The sequence below is a fragment of the Pieris rapae genome, chromosome 2 (assembly GCF_905147795.1).
Source record: "Pieris rapae chromosome 2, ilPieRapa1.1, whole genome shotgun sequence".
Classification (NCBI taxonomy): domain Eukaryota; kingdom Metazoa; phylum Arthropoda; class Insecta; order Lepidoptera; family Pieridae; genus Pieris; species Pieris rapae.
In genome coordinates, this window is record NC_059510.1 from 10661235 (window position 1) to 10678626 (window position 17392).

Genomic DNA, 17392 nt, shown 5'->3' on the forward strand with positions numbered 1-17392 from the left:
ACCTTATTATTGATTAAACAAGTGGTCCTACAGTCTACACCCTGAGGTCATACATTCGAGACTCGACTATCACAGCTGTCACTTCCACTTTAAATACAAGAAAATTAAATTATGCATAAAAAAATTCCATAACATTACGCATTACAATTGCGTAATCACAATCAAAAATGTTAATATTAAACCCATATTATTTTATTATATTATTATTAATAAGCTAAAAAACATTTAAAAGCAGGCAGCCATCAAATTAAAAAGAAAATAATGTTCAGAGACATCTTCAAATGTCAAATCCTCAGTCAAATTCTAAATGTCGAGACATAAAACAAACAGATTGTAATAAATGTGGTAAACGGACAAAATTAAAGGTGTAATAAAATTATGCGTGATATTTTGGCATAAAATAAATTAACAATATGGCTCTGGATTTAGTCAGCATCGCACAACCACATTATATTCCTGGGTATATCTTATTAACTAATACAAAACTAAAGTTTGTTTGCTGAACAAAGTAGGATTTGACTGTAATAGGAAATATTAATATTGTTACAAAATCTTATCTAAAGAACTAGGTATATAATAAAATTTAAACGTTATTTGTGTTGGATAGTTCATTTCTCAATGGTTATAACACAAAAAAAAAATCAAGCTTTTTATTTGAATCCTTGAAACATTTACAAAATAAACACTGAAATATTTTTTTTCAAAGGCCTCTTATAGAGTAAAGCCTCCTCCAATTGGCTGCTTCTCTCTCTCTGTCTTGAGTATCTTCACCAACTTCCTTAATAACGTCTGCCCACCGTTCAACATCCATTTCTATTTCCTGGTAGCTCTGCACTTTGCACTTTCTTACCCTAACTGTTCATCTGCCATTGTTCATGCGACCAGTATGGCTTGTACCGTCTATTTCCATGTAAATTTCTAATATGTAACTACTAAACAAATTCATCAACCAATAGCGTGTATTTATTCTCGATCTCCCTTTCTCACTCTCTCACAATCGGTCTCAATCGCCCTCTCCTTTTTCTTCGACAAAAACGCTGCACATCTTCGTGACATTCGTCATGAAACAACCAACGTCGACAAAAAACCCTCATGCGCCTAAAGGAGTTTCATTTCAAAAATTACTTTGATAAATATATTTCGTTGCATTTACGATATTTCGTCAGATACACCGGTCACTGTCCCGAATACAAATACCGCATTGGCGATACATATGGCTCGACCACACATAAGATCTTGCTGGACCCCAGCGTCAATCACTCGGAAAGGCTGGTACTGTCTGACAGAACCGCAGATGACTTCCAGGTATGATTCAGCGAATACATACAATTCAGAGATAATTCATCAAATAAATATTTCCTTTGTATGATATTAGTATGACAACAATGTTATAAAAACATCACGAAATATAAAAGCGTTTTTGTCTATGGAATAATTAATTATATATTCGTATTGAGGGTCGTAATCTTGATATGTATTATTGAGCGTACTGCCTACACCTGGTTAGACGCAACACCGCTAAACAACCAGCTGTGCAAGGTACGCGACTATATTATCTACATAGGCTGTGGTTACTGTAGCGCGGGCTATACCAGATATATATAACATTTATATGTCAGGATCCGAATTTCTATTGGAATACTTAGAAATAAGAATACATAGAAAATAAATAGTGCCTGGAAGTTTAGGTTAGGGGAAGTACCTAAAATGTAGCAAAAGATATTATTGCTTAAGAAAAGAATGGTGAAGAGAAGTCAATGTACGATAGATATAAAATTTATTTAAATACGACAGTGGCATGGTGGATGATTTATCAACACTAAAAAAAATATAAATTAAAAGTTTTTTTTGTAAGAGGGAAAGTTTTTTCTTGTGATATTAAATTCATTTTATTTAACTAGAACATTCTTTATAATAAAACTTTTGCTACAATACTTTTTTTCTAAACTTTTTTAAATGGATTTATACACACATGATTTTTTTTAAGAATCACGTTAACGAAACCAGTTAAACCAATAGGTTGCCGCATTACAGACATTACTTGTAACGTCTGAAGCAAATCGTGTGAACTCTTATCTCATGTACCAGGATTTATGACCCATCTTCCATGATCATGTTTTTGAAGGAAACGTTTTAGTTCATACGTAGTGAATTTCGTCTAAGAACCAATGTATTTCAGATATTTCGTCCACCACAGCAAGCTATCGATGTCGTCAACGCTAGGTTTCGGAATGGTGATCCTGTTTATAAACACCCGATGATACCGGGATATGAAGGTGAGTACAGCCATTCTTTTTTATTGAACGTTAAATAAAATACAAAGATGACTCTAGTTGCCCCTTACAAAAGGCAGTTTTGTGTGAAGAATAATGGGCGAGAAACTCAACACATAAAGATAAATGTCGGCAAACGGGCGAGAGAACGAGAAAAATTTTCAATTTTTAATTCAACATGTTTAATACTAAAATCCAGAAAAACACTAAATAGTAACTTATTTTAAACATATCATATTATATCGTATCCAACAGTTATTTAACTTATACACAGCCTCAAAGTAAAAACCGGCCACTGTATATAATAAACCTCAACGATTAATTGAACATGTTCGAATGAAGCTATAAGAAATTCCCAGGTATAAATCTGACGGGGCCAATCTAATTATCTTCAGAGGAAGCGATATCTGACAGAACTGTGCCTGGATATCAGATTGAGCTAACGGGAATCTCTGTATTTGCAATTATTGTGAGCACATTTCCAAGCAACTAGAATCTAGTTGATTGCTTTCAATAACATCTAAAGGAGTTTTTAAGCGTTTATTAGTTTCATCTATATACATTATGTATTTTTGCACTTCTTTATTCTCACAGTGGTTGCCTCAAAGAGATCGCACGAAAGCGATAAGGCCGCCAATAGCGAACCTCGATAAATTAAATAACGAAAAAGTTATTCAAACAAACAAAAGCTTGGCAATTTACTATACAAAGAAACAGTTGGTAAAATTGTGAAATATTCAGAGGTGTGTTGAGGAGAATTGATGAACCAATATTTATTGTGTAGTCTAAAGTGTAATCAAACGATCAAATTGTTTCTTAACCACAAAATCTTTATTGTAATTCTTAATGAGAAATATAATTTTAATGTTTGATAATGACATATATTAATGATGTTGTTTCATCAAAATATCATTTCTAAACATTATTTTTTACCATATTAAGTTTTAAGTTTTCTTGTGTTTTGGCTTAGTGGCTTGAGCGTGCTAAACCCTAATGAGCGCATGTGGCAATGGGTTCTTCCAACTTAGCGATTAACTTTTGCTAAAAATCGGCAGCACAGACGAAGGCACCTGCTTGCTAATTAAAAAGAAACGATCACGAAGCATACAGAAATATGAGTCCAAGAACTAAAAGGCTATAGCGCAACTGGTTATTATACGAACGACTTAAACTTAACGAAAGATGTTCCGACTTGCTTGAACTTTATTATGAACCACGGCTTCGATGGATTTGTGACAAGATGGTTAAGTGGATCTTTTGATTGACTTGACATAGGCTTTTGCATCCAGTAATTAGATATTAATGATTAGAGCAATTTGTGGAGCAAACTGTCTTGATAGTTGCGTAACTTTATTTAAGAAGCTCAAAATTTTATCGCTTCCGTGTGAATGTGCGAACGTTTTACGATTGTACCACCTTAACATTTTGTACCATATTCTTGCAATAAATAAATTATAATTATAAAAAATTCAATAGGCTTCTTACCACGTTTGAACGCCCACTTCGGACAGCGGTATACCGTAGCAGCCACAGAGGCCTTGTCGGAGTTCCAAAAATTACAACTTAACCAGCGCTCAGCCAGGAACCAGCTTGAAAGGGTCGTGGACTTGCAAGCAGGGAAAGGCCAACCATGGAACCTGGTTGATCGATTTGTGAGTTTATTGTACTGGGTACAAAATGGAGGAATGGCAGAAGTGATTGAAGAATGACTGTTTTTTGGAAGAGATATTATGAAGATGAAATGTATTTGTTACCAAGGATTTTCTCTTCCTAGTCGGCGACTGCGGAGTTTAAGTTGCCATTGGTGGTGGTGAGGCCAGAATGTGCGGGAATATTGCGAGACCTGCCAATGGATGAACCGAAACTTTCACCGGCGTCTCATTCAATCAGTCCATACTTCATGGAGGATTCAGATCCACAGAAATATATAAAGAAAGGTGAGCTGTTCTGGTTCAAGATTTACTTTGCAAAGTCAAGAGTGTAAAATATATTGGAATTAGAAAATATACATGGCGAGCTACATCTTAAAACATACGTACTTGTTTTAAAACACAACAGCAATGAGGTTATACTTAGTGCTTAAAATGTTTTTCCATAGAGACAGGTGTTTTGACAATTTTTTGGCAAACGGAAATGATTTTGTTGTTACTTTTTCATCAGTCGATTATAAATTTTAACTAATGTCTTACGCAAAAATTCATCAATCTTTTGTCAGAAATCAAATTTGGGGTTATAATCCAGCCGAATCTGTTCGTTAGTTTAATAATTAATTGATAATATTAAATTTAACCTTAGCGAACTATCAAACATGCCTGAGTCCTTAGTTAATTTTTTACATACAATTCCTGGATATGTAATAATATATATAGCAACATGTTATAACTATATACATATGTCTTTTATTCGGCCATGTTAAAGTTTGGTGTCGCATTTCAGGTTTTGCTGGTCACGTACCATACGGTTTCCAGCGGTTTGGGGACTCATCAAAGAAACTTACAAACTCTGCCTTGTGCGATTTCTCATCTAACTACAGGCGACGTCAAAGTACAGAATGGGCGCCTGTAAACGTCGTCAAGTATGTATTAATTCCTGTTATGCTTAAAGAAATATTCATAATAGATTTTTATATGAAACTTTATATGGTTTTATTTGCCAAACCTCTAACAATTTCATAAATAGTTGTCGTAAGTCTGTTGTCAATTTATTTTGTCAAATTTTTATCGTGAATAGTAGTGGAGTTTGCTCTGTGGTCATTATGTATTGATCCGTGATCTAAATTGTAAATTGTCAGTTTGGTAAAAAAATTGTGTTTTGTTGAATTGTTGTTTAACCCCTTACCCGATATAAATCATCAATACACGCGATAAATTTTTAAACGAGTTAAAAATGCCGAAAAAGAAGATTATGCCGGAACTCTCAAAAGAGGAAAAGATGGTGATTGTTATATCAGAGATTATTCATGAATTGCAAGCCGCTCATCGCCAGGGTAAAGATGTTAACCTCAATAAAATGAAAACGAGGATTTCATCAAAGTATGGTCTGGACACATCACCTCGGCTAGTCGATATCATTGCAGCTGTGCCATCAGATGCCAAGAGTTATTTATTACCAAAGCTGAAAGCGAAGCCCATTCGTACGGCATCTGGTATTGCTGTAGTAGCAGTAATGTGTAAGCCTCATCGTTGCCCACATATTAACTTTACTGGTAATATTTGTGTTTATTGCCCCGGAGGACCTGATTCTGATTTTGAGTATTCCACTCAGAGTTACACAGGTTATGAGCCCACATCAATGAGAGCAATTCGAGCAAGATATAATCCATACTTACAAACTCGTCATAGAGTTGAGCAGTTGAAACAACTGGGACATAGTGTGGATAAAGTTGAATTTATTGTTATGGGTGGAACTTTTATGAGCCTCCCTGAAGACTACAGAGATTATTTCATTAGGTAAGCACCAGCATAATTTGTTATATCTATTCTATTCGAGAAGCGGAAGGTGCCTTATAGTTTATTGCTAAGTAAGATTTTCACCATTACTGAAATGGAAATAGTTCCTGTTATAGTGAGATTGTAATAATGTTTTTTTTCTCTCTTCTAAGTTTAATATAATGTAATTTCTAGGAATCTTCATGATGCTCTGTCTGGCCACACTTCACAAAGTGTTGCAGAAGCAGTGAAATATTCAGAAAAGGCAAAAACTAAATGCATTGGTATCACTATTGAGACTCGACCTGATTACTGCCTACAGAGACATATGAGTGACATGCTTAATTATGGATGTACTAGGTAATTATTCTACTAGTACAATTATTATTGTTAGTTGAACGGCCAAGGCCAGACTCAACTGATCACTATATCTTTTCTTACCAATTTTTTTCAAAATTATTGAATATAATGTATTATACACATGCATATTATATATATGTAAATATAATTTATTTGTGGTTGTACAGGCTAGAGATAGGAGTTCAGTCTGTGTATGAGGACATAGCCAGAGACACAAATCGAGGCCACACAGTCAAAGCTGTTTGTGAAAACTTCTGTTTGGCTAAGGATGCTGGGTTTAAGGTAGTTTGGGTTTCCTAAATTTTATCTTAGTATTTATTTGTTTGAGTAGATTAAGTTTGGGTATCCAGACACTTGCTTGGTATTTATTTATTTAAAAAAAAAATATATTGGATTTTGCACAACAATGTCAGTGTTACAGTAGTTCTAATAGGTGGTGAAAATGATTAAACATCAACAAAACAATAATAGGTATTGAAATTCATGTTAGAGATTATTATAATTGTTGTCCAATGCTCAAAAGATACATCCTCCAACTATTCAAACTTTACTCCTCCCTCAAAGGCCAGCAACTTAATCCCTGAAAATGGGTGTCCCGACTGCACTTTATGATGGTCCTGTAGGCTCGCGTTCACCCCTATTATTTACATATTAAAAAATACTTATGAATTTCAGATTGTTGCCCACATGATGCCAGACCTACCAAATGTGGATTTAGACCGTGATGTAGAACAATTTAAAGAGTTCTTTGAGAACCCAGCCTTCCGTGCTGATGGTCTTAAGATCTACCCAACTTTGGTCATTAGAGGCACCGGCTTGTATGAGTTGTGGAAAACTGGGCGATACAAGAGTTATCCTCCATCTACATTGGTGGATTTAATAGCTAAGATATTAGCTATGGTTCCGCCTTGGACTAGAGTTTACAGGTAGTTTTTAAGTACTAGATAGTGCATTGTTAATTTATTTAGGAGTTATTTAAAAGTAACAAGAAAGTGTTATGGTCTGATTTTGACTAAAACCCTTTATAAATTTACATGGTATGTGGTTGATGTGGTATTCTCACTGACAACTGCTGAAATTTTGTCATTAATATTGTAGTGTAATTTGTATTTTCGTTAATATAATCATTTGTAGTAAAAAGTCCATCCTTTAAACTTAAATCTTGTAAGTTACATATCCTTATTGTGTAAATAATTATTGATTTAAAAAACAATTTCAGGGTACAAAGAGACATTCCAATGCCTCTTGTGTCATCAGGAGTGGAGCATGGTAATCTCCGAGAGCTTGCATTACAGCGAATGTCAGATTTGGGTACAGATTGTAGGGATGTTAGAACCAGGGAGGTTGGAATACAAGAGATACATAATAAAGTCAGGCCATATCAAGTAAGATAATAAATATTAGAATTGAATTTATTTTTTTAAATATAATTTGAAATATTTGTTATGAATATGGTTTTTAATTAAAATAATAATATAAGTTTATTTTCAGTTAATTAATAAAATTTCATAAAATTCTAGTGTTCATTTAATGGTTTTAAACCAAAATATGCCACAGAGTATAGACGAAAATAGTAATGGAATGGAATACTGAATTAAATCAATTAAATGTTTTTCCAGATTGAACTGGTACGTCGTGATTATGTTGCAAATGGTGGATGGGAAACCTTTCTCGCATATGAGGATTCTGATCAAGATATCCTAGTTGGTCTCCTTCGACTTAGGAAATGTGCCAAAGACACATATAGACCTGAGCTCAAACCGGGGCCAAATGCCAATTTTAAACAGTGCAGTATTGTTAGGGAACTGCATGTCTACGGATCTGTTGTACCGGTATGTTACTTTTAATTTTCTTTTACCAGTAGGTCCAGTTTGTGTTTCAAGTGTCCATATTATTCATATCTCTCATAATCATCATTCAAAAACCGCTTATTCTGTTTTAATTTCTAAAAAATTTCAGGTAAATGCTCGCGACCCAACAAAGTTTCAGCATCAAGGGTTTGGTATGCTCCTAATGGAGGAAGCGGAAAGGATTGCTTTAGAGGAACACGGATCAGACAAAATGGCCGTAATATCAGGAGTAGGCACCAGGAACTATTATGCGAAGATTGGTTACCATCTAGAAGGACCATATATGGTCAAGATGTTGGCATAAATTGTTTTATTTTGGACGAATATGATTTCCAGATGTGATCAAGATGTTAAGAAATAAAGTTTATAAAATATTTATTTTTATGATATTCCGGCTTTTAGTTACGAAGGACCAATAACACTATATCAAGTTTATACGGTTTTAAATGTAAAAAATACGACTTTTAAACCTTAAGGCAACAAAGATTTGTTTGACGTTTAATGAAACCAGATTTAAGCTTAACTTGATTTTTAAGCTATAATGATATTAATTGTAAACGAATCATTAATATGTGACATAAATAGTTTATGTTTTGATGTCTATAGTATTGGATGTTGTGTTAAATGTTGACTTCTAAGCCGTTTTCCTTAACTTAACAAAAAACTTAAGTACTTCAATGAATGTAGATTTTAATGGCATAAGAAAACTTGGATTACATAACTTAATTTAAAAAATACTTTAAAACTGTCCAGCTTGTACAAATTACATTTAATTTTTGTAAATAATAAATAAGCACATTTCAGTTTATAGAATTATAAAATGTATATTTTTATGCAGGCCTGAATTAAAAAAAAGCTATTTTATTTCTGATGTTCCTATCTACGGCCTCAATAATTTTATATGGGTATAAATGTATGTAAATTACAAACCCTGATAAATAAATATGCAACACCTTTCAAGACACCGTAAAATAATATATTTATGTATTATCGGTCGAATGTAAAACAGACTACGATGCGTTTCGTAATTGTCTTTGACAGTTTCGGTCGCGTATCTGTGATTGGTCTAAGACGGTATTGACAATGACAAACGATTCGCGCCAAAACTTTGTCGTTTTACGTTCTACCTCACTCGCACTGAAAGAGTTCATAGTTACTTTTTAAAACTTTCGATAGGACTATTGTTCTTCATATCTAATTACTAAATAGTGGTACAATTTTAAAATTGATGTCTATACTTATCAATGTTGTAATTTTATGGTATTAAATAAATTATATAATATGGTTTTTTATTCGTAAAGTACTGTTTGTATGACTGGCGCGTCATACTTAAAGGATAAACCAGTGTTTTTATAGAGGTTAAAATGTAAAAACTTTTCTAAAAAATCTAATGAAACCCGTCAATGTTTTGTCTATTGTTTTAATTATTACCACAGCTATTTCTGTTAAGGAATTAGTTCAGGATTTTAAAACTATTTTGATATATCTAAACTTCAAGTATTTTGGTAGCCTGATTTTATACCTCATAATATGTCCTTTCCAGACCTGATCCTCCTCTATCCATAAATCCTACGGAGATTTATCACAAACACGTCGGAATGCTGCCAAACTATGCAGGCCATGTTCCTGGGTGTCTGTTTAGGTGAGTTATAAGTGTATAATTTAATAAAGTATTGTTTTTATTTGGTTCAATATACAGAAGTCTTAGCTATAGCAACTTTTAGCTAAAAAAAAAAGGCAATACCTTGCTATCAGTTCCATGTAAGAAAAGTATTGCGGCTATACTTTTATATACAAATTATGGCAACCTTAGTTTCTCACTCTCGATTTTGAGATGTAATACTGTCTGTTCAACTGTCAAGTGTAAAAATAACTTCACTACATATTATAAAACAAAGTCGCTTTCTCTGTCCCTATGTGTGCTTAAATCTTTGAAATTACGCAACGGATTTTGATGCGGTTTTTTTTAATATATAGAATGATTCAAGAGAAAGGTTTATATGTATACTAACATCCATTAAATAGTGGAGAAGTACTGTTATTTTTGAGGTTTCTAATGTGATCTCAGAAAAGTCCGTGATGGAATATGTCTATGTCTTATGGATAACCCACATTTTTATATACAACGTTCACAGATTTTCTGTAGTGTATTTAGTATTAGCAAACAAAAAAAAAATTGTGGCCGATCTAAGAAATAATGAAGTAAGTGTTATACCACGTTAGAATCCTTATTAAATGCGCAAACTTTAAAAGCTGCTTGCCAAACTGGAGTAATACATTTCGTACTAGTTCAACGATCAGTTGAACTAGTGCGAAAAATTAATTTAGAAAACTTGGTACGGTATAAAATGACATTTTCCTACAAGTTGGAGTGATCGGCACAGGGTTTAGGATCATAGGTTACATAAAACACTATTCGGGATGACGTAAGTGAAAAAAAATTGGCAAAAAGTAAATATTTGTAACAACAGGAATGAAAAAACTGTCACATGGTGTACATTTTCTGGAATAAAAGGAAAATTTCCATAACTTAAAAAATACATGACTTAATTTTTTTTTTAATTTTTCTGATAACTGATGTGGCATTACCTATGAGAAAATTTCAACTTGACGTCGACTTTTGGGATACCTGTATAACATCAGTGATCATTGCACTAAACTACACGCAGAAGTTATCTAGGCACTTCGATACAGTAATGTCGTCATAGTGATGTACTTACTGCATAAAAAATTCAAGTAGGTAGTCTTTAAAGCCCCTCGACACTCGCGATAGTAAGTATCTATTGATCATTTTCAATATCAACGTTTGTCAATAAGTATAGTTTAGTTTGTATATATAGTTTTAATTTATTTTTTAATAATGAGCCAACGTAGTATTTAATTTGACTGTCGCGTCAATTGCGAGAGCGTTAGGCGGTGGGTGGGGTGAGAGGGGAAGCACATCCACGCAGGTGCCAAGTTGATTTGTGCGTGTAGTATGTTTCCGGTATAAACTAACATCATAAAGAGGGTAAAAGACAAGCACTGGCGATATTGTATCTCTTATAATACGTCTGTAAGTAGACTAGAGGCGTAATACAAAAAAGTCTGAACTGGATATTAAAAGTTTAAAGGGATTCCACGTCGAAACGGAGCGCTAGTAACATTCACGTATGTAAAAAACATATTTTGACAAATGGGAGCCATATTTCGTTTAGTGTTGCAAGTAAAAGTACGAGAAATGTTTCGATACTTTAAAACGTCGTAAGGACTAGGCTTATTGTATGTTTATGAATGTTATATAAATATAATCTATTTAATTTTCCAGATTTGGTAAGACATATGGAAATGACACACGCGATGCTAAGAGATGGCTTCGCGGCGACTTCAAACCTTAAATTGTCAAGAATAAATGAAACTTGATTGTCAACATAACACATTTTATATTATATACAGTATTACATATATTTATACAATAAAAGTTTTTATTTACAGATGCTTTAAATTATTTTTTCTTTGCGTTCCATTCTTTCATAAGTTTCTCTGCGAGAGCTAAGTTTTCGTCTTTCTGTAAACAAAATAGCTTTTCTTAGTTAATGTGGCAAGGTTTAGATAGGCATTGGAGGTTCAAGATTTGATTCCGAATAAATTAAATTAAAAATATCATGTCACAAAAATGAGGGTAGTCTTATAAATACATTTATGTACCTACCCACTTATAAGAAAGATATCCCCTTCTAATAAATAATTCGAGCCTGCTTGTAAAGAAATTACCTTAATAAAGCAAAATCTTGCAAAATCTTCTCCTAAATGCTTGTGCTGTTCAGAATAAAAGGCAGAAGGTGGAATTGCTAGAACACCCGCTTCCTTCGCAAATTTCTTCGTGAAGCGATAGTCTTGATACTTGTCGCGTTCTGAAGACAGATCTATTTTGTTTTCTGAAAAAAAAAACGATGTAATATAAATGGACATAAAAGAGAGCGGTTGAAGCTATAGTAGGAATTTGTACTTTGTTGTTTTTTAATATTTTCAAATTCAACCGAATTTGAACAAACATGAACACTCGGTTATTTTATTTATTTACATACTTATAAGTAATCAGCTACACATTTACATAATATAAGAGAAAACACTTAGACAATATACGAAATAGACAAAGTCAATTAAGTACACACTTTAAAAGAAACTGAAAAAGGACAGACATAATATGTAATACTAACGAAACTCATAATATATTAAAAATAACAATAAATGACGGAAAGAAAAAGGCAATTTTGTATTCTTAACTGACTCATAAGCATGCTGTGTAGCAGTATAGCATTTATGAACGACATTATTATTTTTAAGAAAACTCACCTTTTTGATAAGGTGGAAAATGTCGGCAACTTCATAATTTCTGTTATAGTTACCTAAAACACGAATTACGCAGAAAATACCCGCTCGTATTTCCGGCAAATCCGAGAGAAATTAACGACAGCAAATCAACAATCCAGTAAAATTAAAAAAATTTGAAAATAACAATATTTTTTAATAATCTTACTCAGTTTAGTCCAGTCAGCAATAATGAAGTACCCGCCATCAGGAACAGTGGGATTAAACCCGTTCTCCCTCAAAACTTTCACAAAATAATCCCGTTTCGAAACCAGTTCGCGGCTGATTGAGTTGAAATAACACTCGGGAGTGTTGATACGAGCCAATTCAAACTCAAATGACCGAGCTACTGCTTCCTATAACAACATTTTGTTCAATATTTCAATTTTATTTCAGGGGAAAATAATGAAAGTAAATTTTTACGACGCGCGCGCACACAAAAAATAAACTTTATTTAACTAGATAATGCGTATGAAGAAAGGTATTTAATACTTTCAATGTATTAAATACCTTTCTTCTATTGTTAGCGTCGTATTTCTTCGAAAATTAAAAAAAATAAAAATTATCGTGTTACGCCAAAGACGTATAACTTCTACTTCTACTCTTCTACGTTTATTAATTAAAAAGATTCCTAAATCTTGAACCTTATAACGTTTTTTTTATTGTAATATGTATATTTATATGCCAGCAATTATGGCAAAGAGAAAAGAGAAGTGGCCGAAATAAAAATGCAACTCACCTGAATTGGTGTACAGCAAGTGTAAACGCAATTCTGATGAACCACTTGCAAGTTGCGCATAAGTTTCTGTGGCCCATACGCCCAGCCGATCTTCCATCCGGTCACCGAAAACGTCTTGCCGGCTGAACCGATTGTGATGGTGCGTTCCCACATGTCTGGCAGGGTCGCTATAAATATTCATACTTTTAACTTATTGTGAAAAAGGAGGCTTTGGATTTGAATAATATGGCTCCTAGGCTCCTATTTTCGTATGTTTTCAAATTTATCGGAAACCAAGCTAATTATCGTTTTTGATTTAATAATGATATTTTAAAGCAACAACAAGTTCAAATTCCATCAAAATCTGTTAAGTAGTTCATATTTACTATAAGGCAAGAAATATGAGAAAAAAATTATAAAAAATATGACTAGACTTAAAAAATTAAAGGTTTAGATATGAAGCTTGTTAATTTTTATATTATGTATATCTATATTCACACTTTTTAAACACAGTGTATGTGCTAATAATAAATAAATAAAAATCTGGGTTTACTGCACAGTTTGTAAAGATAAATTGATACCTGTAAATACATTTTTATTCTTCATTTTACTTACCCATCCGAATATGTTTGTTGGGTTCATAAACCATCCACTCATAGACTTCATCCGATAAACACAGTACATTATGTTTTTTGCACAAGTTTGCTATAAATTCCAATTCCTCCCTCTTGAAAACCTTTCCCAGGGGATTGTGGGGCGTATTCAGAATCAAAATTTTTGTTTTCGAGTTAAAGAGAGATGCCAACTCCGTCTCGTCTAACACCCAATTGTTTGAAGTCAGTTCGGACTCTGTTTGTTTCTAAAAAAAATATAAAAAAATCTTCTAAAAAAATTGTTGATAGATGAAGATTGTACTCCACCTCACTCTGTTGGTGGTTTTTTTTTTGTTCCACATAAGAGTTGCCTGGAAGAAATCGCTTGTAAGCGAAAGGCCGCCCTTTAACTTAACTTTTGTAACCTGTTTTTTTTTGTTATGTGTATGTTTCTGAATAAGGTAATAAAGTATAAATAAATAATAAATTAGTGCATATGCCAATTTAATATTATTTGTGGTACTCGCAAGAAATTTGGTGGAATGATTGTCCATAGATGGCAGTTTCACTTAAGGCCCTATCCCAGCACGAATTGCTGTCGGTGTCTAGGGGTGGGACTTAATAAAGCAAATAAATTCAATCAATCAATAAATTTTGACATAAACTGAATTCAAAGTCCCAAAAAGCTTCTGATTTTTTCTATGGAGAGAAGATATTTAAATGGTGTATCCACATTTATCAATGGATACATAAACTACTCAACTACAACATATATTTATTCTATTTGCTTTACTTTAAGAAACAACAACAAAAAGTTAAAGAAACAATGTATTTTTTTGGAGTTTGGGGATCGGATAGGCCCTATCCGATAGGGCCTTAAGATCAGATGAAACTCTAGCCCATCAAAGAACGTCTTTAATATCCTTAAGAACCAGTTACCACAATATTAAATGGTGTATAGGTATAGCTAAAAATCTACACTTTTAGAGAAACATATCAACATTTCAAACTTAAATGATTTTTTTACTCAAACAGCCTTAGAATGAAGTTGGCAACACTTACCGGTTTCAAGGCGATGAACTTTGGCACTCCACCAGCTGATTTGATCATAAAATCATAGCAATCGAAAAATGGCTCTATCACAATCACTTCATCACCCTCGTCTACATGACCTGCAATTTTGTGTTAACAATTTCATTAATATGTTAACATATATGTCCTATATGTATGTGCTTCTCAATAAGCACTTCTCAATCTTTGCTAAGAAAACATTTAACGGAAGCTCTAAGATTGTTATTAGGAAAACTAAAAAAATCAATTTACTCCTGTTTTGTAATAGAAACAGCACTTGTTTAAAATTTAACAAATGATATCTGCAAAAAGATTCAAGAAAAAGGATGTATAACAATTTTTTAACAGTATAACAAAAAGTCTATCTAAAAAGTCTATATAAAAAATAAGAGGCCTTTTCAGAGTAAAATATTAAAGTGCTGACAATAAGAAGACTTACCCAAAATAGCAGAATAAAGAGCTTCATACGCGCCACTAGTAACCAAAATCTCAGTCATTGGATCTAACTGACGATTAATAAGGGGGGAATATACCTTGGATAGGTTTTGCACCAGTCTCGGATGTCCCTGAAAGATTAAAAATCTTATAAAATAATTATATATATTAAATCTACAATAGTATTCAGCAAAGTTTGTTACGAATTTAAAAAACCATATAACATTAATACTTTTGCATGACAATATTATTCAAACTGAATATATGATATAAATATATACAATTTCTAAATGCTAAATACAAAAGGATAATAATTAAAATACAGATGAATAATTTAACAATAGTTAAAAGAATATAAGGAGCATAATGATTAAGGTGAAATAAAGATAATGAAAAACCTTGAAGTTATTATTATCCATTTATTATAATTTATGTAAAATTTACGGCTTTATAAAAATGTTTTATTCATGTTTAATGTATGCCTCTACTTACTACTGGGAGACACATTACAAAAAAAACAATAACTCTTTATACTACAACTACATATTGAGTTTCAAGGTGATTAGGCCTAGCAAGAAGTCTAATTCAAAAATTAAATTAATCTAAGCAACTTATTCTACGTAGAATGATTCTATGTAAGATTCTTAATACCAGTAAAACAGTCATAGTCATAAATATACAATATATCAACTCACAACCTGTTTTTATAAAATGTGACAATTTTCAATTTTGGTTAACAAAATAGGAACTCACATATCCTCTAGTATATTGATTCAGCAGAAAACTATCAGGTGATGCTATATCTGACAGGGCCTTGATTACATGCTGGGGAGGTGAATAGTCAGGAAAACCCTGTCCCAGGTTTACTGCTGGTTTGTATTCTGCAGCAAGCTGAATATATTCCACCCTGTAATGCAGATAAATATATATTGTTCATAGAGGATTTAGTGTATTAAACTATGTAATAAAGCAGCCAAAGAACACACTGAAACTATAATAAACATAATAATCCTTACTAAAATATGAATTAATTCTATTAAATAAAATATAAATTGCTGGTAATTACTTAAACTGTAGATAAGCCTTAATAATAATAAAAAAAATATTATTCCACTAATCTCAAAATTATATTTAAAAAGATTGAAACTACATATTAAATAAGTATATCAAAAACTATCAAATACAAACTCAATAATATCAGCGTAGAGGTTAAAAGGTTATTTTCATTTGATATAGAAGATAATATTGGTATCTAGCTCACATTTCAAAAACAATCATGGTATTGCACAATAACATTTTATCTCAAACAAGTTTTATTTCTTTTTTACTAAGAATTAAGCCAAGAGGCTGAGGAGAACATTACATAGCAATTACATAACAAACATTTAATATTTTCATTTATCATAACAATGCAATTCACTATTCTTTGAAAACATTATGTTCACATTAATATTTCCTATTGAACCTATTTGTTGTAGATTTTAAATATATTGAAATTGTTTGAATAATAATAATGAATATTCAGGCTGAAATAAGAATACAATAGATATTATACGATTTTAAATTTTACCGGTATATTTTGTGGTAAACAATAGGAATTGTTTTTAATTTCTATTAAAATTAATAATATTTATTGTAACGTAAAATGTAATAGAAATAATATACAATATTACCATACACTCGCTTCTCCTGCACCGTATCTCACCGGTAACTTGAATTTATCACACATAGTAACTCTTGTAGAAAACTGCTTTCGTGGTGCTTTTGAGCCTTCAAATACTGCCCTGGGATTGCGAATTGCAAATAACACTTGTCTCCACCTAAACATGATTATATATCGAAAGTCAGAATTGATCTATATAATAGCACAATTATTCTTATCAGAATGTAAATACATAAAGCCAACAGAATAATAAATAAATGTATAAGTTATTTAAATTTATCTTTACGTCATGTTCCGACACATATTCGTGATTGGCAAAAATTTAAATTTAACCTACATTTACAGTTTTCGAGATATCATTAGTAAAACGATGTATTATATATTAAAATTCAGCAAAATAGTTGAGCAACGTAAAAGGTTTTAAATGTCTTCAACGTCAACATACCACAACTTCAAAACAATAGTAATAAGCAGCAATCAAAATCAAATACAAAATGTTAACTCAGTGTCAGACAGCTGTCAGTGATGCCAACTCTTACAGAATGTTACCCCTAAAACCAACTTTAAACACCCTTCATTTTCGAATAAAATACCTAAAGATTTTGTTTTACATTCGGTTTGAGACATAATTTCAAATAAGCAACCATAATA

At 32.3% G+C, this 17392-nt stretch overlaps 3 protein-coding genes across 6 annotated transcripts; 2 read left to right on the top strand and 1 right to left on the bottom strand.

Moving 5' to 3' along the window:
* Window positions 1–308: 308 nt before the first annotated feature.
* Window positions 309–11364, top strand: LOC110999631 (UPF0605 protein CG18335-like). 2 transcript variants are annotated; one of them, XM_022268791.2, is made up of 8 exons: window positions 309–460; window positions 1167–1305; window positions 2180–2276; window positions 3750–3925; window positions 4048–4210; window positions 4710–4848; window positions 9455–9553; window positions 11219–11364. In XM_022268791.2, the coding sequence occupies exons 1-8, from the start codon at window positions 414–416 to the stop codon at window positions 11286–11288; spliced, it is 930 nt and encodes a 309-aa protein (XP_022124483.1). In that variant the 5' UTR covers window positions 309–413; the 3' UTR covers window positions 11289–11364. The 2 variants fall into 2 exon arrangements, with proteins under 2 accessions (XP_022124483.1, XP_045487775.1); XM_045631819.1 differs by lacking the exons at window positions 3750–3925; window positions 4048–4210 and having other exon boundaries at window positions 11219–11362.
* On the top strand, window positions 5053–9191 carry LOC110999629 (elongator complex protein 3). Its single transcript, XM_022268786.2, has 7 exons — window positions 5053–5722; window positions 5897–6061; window positions 6229–6343; window positions 6737–6987; window positions 7281–7446; window positions 7681–7893; window positions 8021–9191. The coding sequence occupies exons 1-7, from the start codon at window positions 5160–5162 to the stop codon at window positions 8213–8215; spliced, it is 1668 nt and encodes a 555-aa protein (XP_022124478.1). The 5' UTR covers window positions 5053–5159; the 3' UTR covers window positions 8216–9191.
* LOC110999630 (kynurenine aminotransferase) lies at window positions 11320–17257 on the bottom strand. Of its 3 annotated transcripts, none has more exons than XM_022268790.2 (10): window positions 17187–17257; window positions 16752–16898; window positions 15832–15985; window positions 15083–15209; window positions 14635–14744; window positions 13595–13838; window positions 13001–13167; window positions 12431–12617; window positions 11665–11828; window positions 11320–11458 (listed from the first exon to the last, which is right to left on the bottom strand). In XM_022268790.2, exons 2-10 carry the CDS (start codon window positions 16805–16807, stop codon window positions 11396–11398), a joined length of 1272 nt encoding a protein of 423 aa, XP_022124482.2. In that variant the 5' UTR covers window positions 16808–16898; window positions 17187–17257; the 3' UTR covers window positions 11320–11395. The 3 variants fall into 3 exon arrangements, with proteins under 3 accessions (XP_022124482.2, XP_022124480.2, XP_022124479.2); XM_022268788.2 differs by having other exon boundaries at window positions 17079–17192; XM_022268787.2 differs by lacking the exon at window positions 17187–17257 and having other exon boundaries at window positions 16752–17025.
* Between the last annotated feature and the right edge of the window lie 135 nt (window positions 17258–17392).

Excerpts from the sequence above, each read along its gene's own strand:
- LOC110999629 (XM_022268786.2), top strand. The coding sequence starts at position 5,160 with ATGCCGAAAAAGAAGATTATGCCGGAACTCTCAAAAGAGGAAAAGATG. Across the intron at positions 6,062-6,228 it reads CTTAATTATGGATGTACTAG|GCTAGAGATAGGAGTTCAGT; the intron begins GTAATTATTCTA and ends GTGGTTGTACAG. Across the intron at positions 7,447-7,680 it reads ATAAAGTCAGGCCATATCAA|ATTGAACTGGTACGTCGTGA; the intron begins GTAAGATAATAA and ends ATGTTTTTCCAG.
- LOC110999630 (XM_022268787.2), bottom strand. The coding sequence starts at position 16,906 with ATGTTTAGGTGGAGACAAGTGTTATTTGCAATTCGCAATCCCAGGGCA. Across the intron at positions 15,986-16,751 it reads GCAGGAGAAGCGAGTGTATG|GGTGGAATATATTCAGCTTG; the intron begins GTAATATTGTAT and ends TCTGCATTACAG. Across the intron at positions 11,829-12,430 it reads TGCTGACTGGACTAAACTGA|AAAACAAAATAGATCTGTCT; the intron begins GTAAGATTATTA and ends TTTTTTTTTCAG.
- LOC110999631 (XM_022268791.2), top strand. The coding sequence starts at position 414 with ATGGCTCTGGATTTAGTCAGCATCGCACAACCACATTATATTCCTGG. Across the intron at positions 1,306-2,179 it reads GAACCGCAGATGACTTCCAG|ATATTTCGTCCACCACAGCA; the intron begins GTATGATTCAGC and ends AATGTATTTCAG. Across the intron at positions 2,277-3,749 it reads GATGATACCGGGATATGAAG|GCTTCTTACCACGTTTGAAC; the intron begins GTGAGTACAGCC and ends AAAATTCAATAG.